General features: G+C 43.1%; 1 protein-coding gene across 2 annotated transcripts; it reads right to left on the bottom strand.

Annotated features, from left to right (window-relative positions):
- Positions 1-3,192: 3,192 nt before the first annotated feature.
- On the bottom strand, positions 3,193-6,681 carry KCTD14 (potassium channel tetramerization domain containing 14). Of its 2 annotated transcripts, none has more exons than XM_014309643.1 (2): positions 6,613-6,681; positions 3,193-3,864 (listed from the first exon to the last, which is right to left on the bottom strand). In XM_014309643.1, exons 1-2 carry the CDS (start codon positions 6,679-6,681, stop codon positions 3,193-3,195), a joined length of 741 nt encoding a protein of 246 aa, XP_014165118.1. The 2 variants fall into 2 exon arrangements, with proteins under 2 accessions (XP_014165118.1, XP_005427443.1); XM_005427386.1 differs by having other exon boundaries at positions 6,622-6,681.
- Between the last annotated feature and the right edge of the window lie 1,115 nt (positions 6,682-7,796).

The following is a 7,796-nucleotide window of genomic DNA, read 5'->3' as shown; positions in this document are numbered from 1 at the left end:
CCCCAGGGCGGCTGCCCCGCGCTGTTTGCCCACAAAGTACACCCAGGTTTCACTAGTGAGAGGAATAACGGATTTGTCTTTACAAGCAAGCTGTAGGTCTGCTGGTAGATAAAACTAGCACTGAGAGATAAAAGAAACAATGGGAAGGATTCCATTGATTGATGAATGGAAAAAGATATTTGCTTTTACAAGTAAACTTTGGGTTTGCTGATAAATGAAATTAGACATTGAAAGATGAAAGCGACAATGGGGAAGAAAAACCCCTAAATTCCATAAGAATTAAAATTTAAAAGGGAGGGTTATACATTAGAGGGAAATCTTTGGTATCAGGTGTATCGGGAAGTCTGTACCTCTCAAGTACCTCAGCCGATGGGGAAAGAGAGAAGGGAAATGTGCCCAGGAAATTAGGATAAAATGGAGGCTTCGTCTTCCAAAAATTTAAGAGATCCCAGGCCTCTCCCTTTATTCAAATAAAGTAAAAGGACTCTTCTGTCTCCTTTTTGGACATAAACCTCTGGTGTTTGTGGATAAATTTTCCTAACACTAGTATTTGATTTTAAGCCGACTTTCCCACCTATTTCTACTTTTTTTAGCAAACAAAGAAATGAATACTCATTGGTTCTAAATTATATAATTCTCGTCATTAATTAGTATTCTGTCCTCTATTGGTTATTTATTCTTGCTTGTCATGTTAACCAGTCCCCATTTCTCAGTATTTTTGCTATCTTTCTACCAGGTAAGGAGTTTTGCAGCACATACTAAGGAGTCTTTTTTATCTTCTGGTTTCTGCAAAATGCCCTTGTAATCTACAAATTCTGCATTTTTTGTGTCCACTTTCAGAAATACATCACTCCCTTGCAGGTTTTGTTCACCAAAGCATATCAGGGCGAGTTTAGCAAAGCTTAAAGTTTCAATGATTTTCCCAATCAAACTCTAACAATAACAGTTTGTGTAAAGAAACTTATCTGCGTGCTGGCTAAAAGTGACTTAAGACCAATACAGTGCTAATAAATAATATACTGCTTATGATTAATTAAAACAATTAATTGAAAATAATTAGAAAAATTCTTTCCATCAGAATCGTAGAATCACTAAAGTCAGAAAAAATGTCTAAGATCATCGAGTTCAGCCATTAACCCAACACTGCCAAGCCCACCACTAAACTCTGTCCCCGAGTGCCACATCCACACATTTTTTGAGCACTTCCAGGAATGGTGACTCGACCAGTTCCTTGGGCAGCCTGTTCCAATGTCTGACCACCTTTTCAGTGAATACATTTTTCCTGATGATTTTCCTGGCACAACTTGAGGCCATTTCTCTTGTCCTGTCCCTCACCTGGCCACAGCCTCCTTTCAGGCAGTTGTAGGGAGTGATAAGGTCCCCCTGAGCCTCTTTTTCTCCAGGCTGAACATCCCCAACTCCCTCAGCTGCTCCTCATCAGACTGGTGCTCCAGACCCTTCACCAGCTCCACTGCCTTTCTCCAGGACACTCCAGAGCTTCAATGTCCTTCTTGGAGTGAGGGGCCCCAAAGTGAACACAGAATTCAAGTGTGTGCCAATTAGTTTCTCATGGCAGTGGTCCTATAGACTTAAGAGGTTGATTGGTACGAGGCTTTAACTATTCTATACTGAGATTTTTTTTTCTCCCAATATCTAATTTTCGTCTCTGTTGTTGTGAGTTAAGCCAGTTTCCCCACCCTTAGTACGTACAAAGTGTAACAGATCTCTTTAAAGCAGCCTTTTGCCTACTGGGAGGGCCTCCTCAATCTCTCTTCTTCCCGGCTGAGCACTACCAACCATTTGGTTAGGATCAAAAGAGCCTATTTCTGAAACCTTTTTGTCCTCTCAGACATTGACTGTGTCCATTCTTACCAAGGCTGTGAAAGTGAGAGATCTCAGAGTCCCTTCACACCTAGAGCAGAGCTGCCCTGCAGCCTGGAGTGACTCACGGCTGTCACTGGGGGGAGGTCCATGCTAGGATAAGCACATCTGAAACACAGCTTAATTAGGAGTGGTTCAAATCTGTTATCCTAAAGACAAAACTTCAGGTCTTTAGAATCCAGGGATCTTGAGGGGGAAATATCAGTAAATAAAGCACTTTGCATCATTCAAAAAATTTTTAAAATTTATTTATTTGAAATCCTGGGGACCACTCTATGATTCTATGTTTATTGTCCTTGACTGGAAGTAATCAATCGTCTGAGAAGTAAAGGAAATATGGTCTTTATCAAATCAGCCATTATGATTCTCAGAGTGATTAAACCCAAGCCATTTCCAGTATAAAAATAAACTTTCAAATTCTAACATTTTTTAAACACCTTGTAGAATGCAACTTGTGTTCAGTAAAAGAGAACTTGCAGGCTGTTGCTTCAGTACCACTTCCTTCCCACCAAATCATGGCAGGTTTTCCCGATTCTTCCAGAAGCTTATGTAGTCAGAAATAGCATCATCTTAATAATGAGTGTCAGAAGAAAAATATTAAGATTGTGTGGTCTGAAAGAGGAGTGTGTGTCCTTAAATTATAAACTCAGTGATGGTATTTTTGGCTTTTGTTGATCCTGGACCGTAGCTGAGGTTCTCTGTCTTTCCTTCAGAACAAAGAATAAATAATGGTAATAAATACATTGACTAGAGAGTAGGCTGTCTGCTGGAGAAATAAGAAGTGATCATAGGACACCGAATCCTTCCTTTTAACCCAGATTCTAGTGTAGAAAGGCAGGAAAAGAATAGCTTTTGCCTTCCCATTTAGAAACCAAATTTAATTTGAGTATGTGGCAATATCATTGTTTCAGTCAGGATTTCCACATATGCGGCCTGTTCCCGTTTGCACTGAGAGAGCAACTCTACATGTCCACCAGACATATTTGGGATTATTAATTTCCCTTAAGGTGAGTGAGGTTGGCTCAATTCACAGATACATCTCTTTGAACTGAATGAATAGTAAGCAACACTGAAGAGTAAAAGTCCTCCTTTTTCTGGAGCCTTTTAAAACTTCTAAAAAGTTATCCCCTAAACCCCAAGTAAAGTGGCTCTTAAGCACTTTTTGATATGGAAAACAGCCAAAGGAGATCCTTTTGTCGGCCTGTGCTATTCTTCCTGTCCCTCTGGTAGCTTGTGGTTTAGTCTCCACAGTCCAGGTTCATTTGTTCCAGTGATTGCTTTCTGATGTTCTCTGTCAATGGGGGTACTTTGCTACCACCAGGTGAACAGGAACTTGTAGAAGTAGTCATGCGATTTGAAACGAAAACCTTTTTCAGCAACATGGGGCTGAAAGGATATTTTATACCCTTTGGCTTCAACATCCATTTGAATGCAGTCCAGCAGATCAGAAATACTGGGCACAGCCTTCCAGGGGCCAAACTTAACCACAGATTTTTTATCCATGTCCAAACTGTTCAAGGCATCCTGACACCTGGCTGCATCCTCCTCGGTTCTGACCACGCATACGATGACGCTGGACTGTCGGGACGCAACCGCTTCCGCCCTCGCGATGTGGATCATCAGCTCGATGTTCTCACTGTAGTTGGGCACACGAGCCAGAAACTGCCTCCTTGCCACGAGCTCCCCAAAGATCTGCGGGGAGTCCTCAAGCTGCTTGATCAAAGGCTCTATGTCATAGAACAACGCCTCCTTGTAGACGTCCTGGATGCACTGGGTGGGCACTTGGTTACTGCGCAGGTACTCCAAGATGTATTTGAAGTAGGTGCCTGGCCTGTCGATGAAGAACCTCCCTTCGGAGTCAGTCCTGAGCTTGGGCTGACCGGTGAACATCTCTGCCAGCTTGGAGCCAGGGTGTTTCTTCAAAGTGCTCAGTGTTGTCGTGTACATCTCCCCGCCGACATTTAACTCCACAATTGGTGACAACTGAAAAAAAAAATAGTTACAAAAAGCCATGTGCATTATCAGTCTGAGGTCATCAACATGGAAGTGTCAAGGAAAAGATAGATGTACTTTGTACTGGGGACAGCCAAAGGCTATACAGAGATTCCATCATTAGAAGGCATGAAAAGACACTATTTTTAGAAATCTACAGTTCTTATAAAAACAATGGTGGACCTAAGACCTGATTGGCCTTTAGGAATCTTCTCTCACACTATTGGTGAACTATGAATAGCACACTCTGGAGAACCATATCTATAAACAATGCTTACAGAAATGGAGATAATAATTGTTTGGATTCTTTCCTCTAAGTTTCCCACAGCTTCTAAAATCCTGGGAGAACTATGTCTCTGTTCAGAGGATATGTAATTACTACAGCTGGAGGATGGAATGATGGTGTGAAGAGCAATATGAGCTCCCATTTTGTGGGTATCAGATGGGAACCTCCACCTGATTTATTGCAAAAAGCAGAGGCAGGATGCTTATACAGCTCTCACCACCAGAGCAGGAAAGACTTGGACATTTCTAAATGGCTAAGTCCTCACTTCATCTTTGGGATGTAGGAAAGTGTCATTTTCCTGGTGGGAAAGAGGGAAAAGAAGTACCCTGCCCAGGAAAGCTGGGTGTGACTACAGGATCCAACACTGATCTCCTAAGTAGCTCACAATCATTGTCCCTGTGGGCCACCTACAGCAAGAGCAGTAGGTGAGCTCTCACCCACCCCATGTGCAAAGGGACAAAGATAGAGCCCAAAGCTGTGCTATTTCATTTTTATAATCTGAACTGTTCTTTCCTCTTTAAAGGAGAAACTAAAGCCTTTAAAACTTTATAAATAAATAAATCTGTATTAACACCACTGTGTGAATTGAAGGAGGCCTGAATACCTGGAAAGCTGGACTTTTTAAATTGACCTTCTTATATCTTCAGTTCTGAAAAATTTTACTAGCTTCCCTTTGCACTTGATCATGTTATGTAGTACTCAGCAGATGAGAAGAAAAGGGAAGAAAGAAAGAAAGAATGAAAGAAGAGAGTTCTTTTCCTCCTGCCAGCACTATTGTAATGTAAGTCACAAGCCAGGCTGGGGCCACACCTGCCATTGGGAAGGCGTCAGTCAATAAACAACCCTATTTTCCAGAAGCTCACCTGCACTTTCTTGGATCGGATCACGAAAGGAATTGCCTCAGTGCTGCTGGTCACATGCTTCAGATGAAGTGTGTACTTAAGTGCTTAGCTGGATCACATGGGTACAGACCCACGAGATGACGTGAGCTGATCTCACAGCACACACCAAGAGAAGGGGGGGGCTCCTGTGCCTCTCCCTGTCCTGGTCTTGTACCTCTCTATGTGCTCTCTTGCTCACCTCTTGCCAGCTCTGCCTCTCCTTCATCTTAGTGAGCTGGATTGGCTGATAGAGGATTTAAGGAGCACAGAGCTGACAAAAGGATGGGACTAGGAACCGACAGCCTGGTGCAATGGGAGACCTTCCCTTTAAACAGGAGCAAACTATCAGATTTAGCAGAAATTTGCTTGCATCCTAAGCAAAGCAGGGAAGTAACAGGAGATTCAGGCCAAAGACCCCGCTGGAATATTGCTTTGCACTAATGTGGGTAGTTTCATTTCAAGAGCAATCATTTATATTTGGGTCAAGACAAGTACTATTCTGTCTGAGACTATCTTGTGATTTCCACGTACTGAAACACACAGCCCAAAGCTGTTTCTGTAGTCAAGTCTCTCCCCAGGAGATTTGCTATTAGTCCAAGAGCTACCAACAGCGCTTCCTACCAGGGACCATTTGACAGGAGAGTCTCAGGCTTTTGAGCCTTTGCTCCTTTTTCAGATGGCAGGTCAGATGTTTCATGCTGTTTGTCATTAATACAAATGGATAACATTTATTCCTTTGTACAGTAGCCTAACTTAATGTTCTTGCATCTTGATTAATGGTTTTAAAACTGGCATCAAAAACGTTCCCAGTGTACTGTAAGTACTGGCACCAGCTGATTCCCAGTTCTCTAATTAGCCAGGAAAGTGACACTCAGGAAAGTCACTCCATCTATTTGTGCCCCAGTGTACTGATCTGTAAAACAGTTACTTCCATAGGGAAGCATTTTGCACCTTACATCTGAAAAGTGCAACATAGGAAGGTTGGTTTTCTTAATACAGAGAGGTCTGGAGAAGAGATTGTTCAGCTTTAAGCAAGAAGACAAACTGGTTAGCAATGGACTGAGGACAGAGGAGACTAAAAAGAAATAATCTCATCACTGATTTCCACCTAGTAACATGCTTCTAGTCTGAGACTGCCATTCGTTTTCCTTATAGCTAGAAAAACTACTGCTCCCACCTGATGATCTTGCATGTCAACAACACAGGGCAGCTTTGAATCATTAGAGACTCATAAGACTTGTTGAAAACCCCAAAACCTACAACAGGCTTTTATTTAGGGAACTGACCAAATAAAGTTCATATTAATTGAATTCAATTTCTTGCTAAAGGAGAAGAACTGCTCTGGTAATTTGCTGTTGTTAGATCTTGCATGCCTGTGAGAGACCTGGCCCTCCAGTAACACAACAGGTGCACACAGGCACAGCTTTTTAACTGGAATCTTCTTCTTAGGGATATATTTGGCAAGGCCTGGTATCTTCAGATTAGCATATGGGGGGAAAAAAACCCACTTGAATGTAGCCCAACAGGGGTGTTTTGATCCTGCATGAGGGAATTGTGCCCTTGAGGACATACCTTACTCACCATATGCAGGCTGCCGGTGACCTGCTTCCCCAGAGGCTTGTGCTCCGATGAAATGCTCATCTTCCCCAGGAGCTGAGGACTCAGCTGTTTGGGAAAACCTGCTGCTCAGTGCTGGCGTCCTACCCCACACACAGGATGGCTCCCAGCTGTGCTCCAATCCTCTTTCACTTGGTCTTTCTTCCTTGGGTCAGCTTTCCCCCGCTCCCAACCCAGCTGCTGCCACGGAGGTTCCAGTTTGTCCCAGGCAGAATCCTGGTTCTAGCTGCAGGTGTAGGGAGAGGGGAGGGGACAGCCTGAAAGCGGAAGTATTTGCTCATTAGTTTTCTGGCAACCAGCAAGGTGCAGGGTGGACTCAGGCTGGCTGCCAGCACACACCTCGTGTGCTGCTATGTGAGTGGTGACTGAGGGCCGAATACTCCCTTCCAAGGGAGGCACCTCCTGTGAACCCTGTGCCTGTGTTCTGCCTCTGCCTTGACAACTGGTTGTATCAAAACCAGTAAACATTTTCACAGCTTTTTGGCCTCCATGCACTGCTGGTTCAAAGCACAGTTTATCCCAAACAATTTCACCAATCCCATTTTTCACTCACACTGATGACAGATCTACAGGGTGTCTACAGTCTGTCCAAGGTGGTGGCATTTTCTTCCTCACCCATACAGTCACTGGGCACTGAGTAATTTGTGCAAGGTAAATAAAACCAAACCTGAATCTCTGCTTGAACATAAACTCTTAAATTGGCCATAAATATTTGATTTTTATCTTTACATGACATTGTTTTCTAATATCCTGTATCCACCAAATATAGAATGTGGGCGGCACCACAGATTTAGTGGTTGTAAGACTATCACAAAATCAAAACACTCATAAGGATGTAGTGAAGGTGAACTTGAATGTATTTAAAGGGGGATTTATAAAAAAAGGAGAGTGAATTTTTGCCTGAGCACATCATGACAGGACAAGGGGGAGCAGCTTGAAGATAAGAGAGGAGAGATTTAGATTAGATATAAGGAAGACATTCTTTATTGTGAGAGTGATGAGACACTGGCACAGGTTGAGAAAGCTGTGGATGCCCCATTCCTGGAAATGTTAAAGGCCTGGTTAAATGGGGCTTGGAGCAACCTGTTCTAGTGGAAGGTGTCTCTACTTATGACGGGGTTGGGGAGGTGGTGGGGGGG

Source organism: Geospiza fortis, unplaced genomic scaffold (genome assembly GCF_000277835.1).
Source record: "Geospiza fortis unplaced genomic scaffold, GeoFor_1.0 scaffold286, whole genome shotgun sequence".
NCBI lineage: Eukaryota > Metazoa > Chordata > Aves > Passeriformes > Thraupidae > Geospiza > Geospiza fortis.
This window is presented reverse-complemented; position numbering and strand designations above follow the sequence as displayed.

Excerpts from the sequence above, each read along its gene's own strand:
- KCTD14 (XM_014309643.1), bottom strand. The coding sequence starts at position 6,681 with ATGAGCATTTCATCGGAGCACAAGCCTCTGGGGAAGCAGGTCACCGGC. Across the intron at positions 3,865-6,612 it reads GCCTGCATATGGTGAGTAAG|TTGTCACCAATTGTGGAGTT; the intron begins GTATGTCCTCAA and ends TTTTTTTTTCAG.